The 1,361-nt window shown below is 45.3% G+C and overlaps 1 protein-coding gene across 1 annotated transcript; it reads left to right on the top strand.

The window, feature by feature from the left end:
- Positions 1 to 706: 706 nt before the first annotated feature.
- LOC105555893 lies at positions 707 to 1,355 on the top strand (the record flags this gene model as incomplete). Its single annotated transcript, XM_012002937.1, has 1 exon — positions 707 to 1,355. A coding segment is annotated over exon 1 (318 nt), but the record flags the coding sequence as incomplete, so codon positions are not given.
- Between the last annotated feature and the right edge of the window lie 6 nt (positions 1,356 to 1,361).

Below are 1,361 nucleotides of genomic sequence, written 5' to 3'. Positions count from 1 at the left end.
ATCGGCTGCTACCGGGTGTCCGTGTCGTTCGCAGTCCTCTGCTAGTCCTCGTTGTCTTTGCTCAGCTGTTCCTTGGTCCTCTGAGGCAGTGTTCTCGACTCAGTTGTTCACAATCCCAGTACCGCTGCCACCACTTTTGTTGCCGCGCCGCTCCGTGCGCGGTGTATTTTCCTTCTTACTCGCTCCGGAGGTGTTCTCTGACGAGAACCGAAAGGGTTCTTTGATGGGATGTGGCTGGTCGGAGGTCACTTCAAGGAGGCACCGTTGGATCTCACAGATTAACTTTATTTAACTGAGTTTCGCAAGATTGGTTGACGGCAGGCCGAAGGCCTGACGGACAAGTGTTTAACGCGTACAGTACGTTAGCGGATACGCGATAGTGACAAGTGCCTCGATCTCGGGCTTTCCTCTGGTTTTAAGCCCGATGATCGAGGCGTCAGCGTTCTCGATACTTGACAGCAACTTCTCGGTACTCGACTGCGGTCATTCGTAATCGGGTCGAGACCTTGCTGACTTCTTCTTAGAATTTAATTAGGTTGCGCGGTCGGGCTTTTGTGGCTCGATCGCGCAATATGCTTACGCTAGTGTTATTCTAATTGCAGTAACACTGCTTGAGTGCCCTCGTTACCTCTTTCGGCAATCGGGGCACAACATACCTATAATTAATTTTTTCATCTGAGATCAGGTGACGGCTCACATAGCCCTTAATGTCTTCTATTAATTTTTACCTAAATGTATCGTTCTGAAAACTAAATTTAATATAGTTTTTATTGGAGCCTTACTAATATTAATTTCACTTTAAAAATTCATTACACTGCATTATCATTATTTGAAATACCCATTCGATATTGTTTCAGTGTCCCAACAACGCCGGTTCCACCTATTTCAATTACAAACAATCGCACAGCATTGTTCTATTGTGTATTTGCGATGCAAATTACATTATCCGACTTGTGGACATCGGAGCATACGGCCGACGAAGTGATGGCGGAATTTTTGGAGACAGTGTCATAGGGAGAAATTTCGATTCTCAACGTATGAACGTGCCGAAGCCAGCAGCTATTGAAGGTGGACGAATTTTACCATTCACTCTTGTGGGAGACGAGGCTTTCCCCTTAAAACCATATCTGCTTAGATCTTACCCAGGCAAAAATGGATTGACTCCGCAGCAGGATATTTATAACTATCGGTTAAGTCGTGCAAGAAGAATGGTCGAGAATACATTTGGTATTTTAGCGAGTCAGTGGCGAGTGTATCGTAAACCGATTATTGCTCTGCCACAAACTGCTACATCAATCGTGCAAGCAACAGTGTGTCTGCATAACTGGCTCCGAAAAGAAGACATCGGAAGAAATATACAG

This window comes from Vollenhovia emeryi, unplaced genomic scaffold (assembly GCF_000949405.1).
Source record: "Vollenhovia emeryi isolate VEMERY1.0 unplaced genomic scaffold, V.emery_V1.0 DF949286.1, whole genome shotgun sequence".
NCBI classification, from domain to species: Eukaryota; Metazoa; Arthropoda; class Insecta; order Hymenoptera; family Formicidae; genus Vollenhovia; species Vollenhovia emeryi.
Note: the sequence above shows the minus strand (reverse complement) of the source record. Positions and strands in the feature narration are given on the sequence as shown.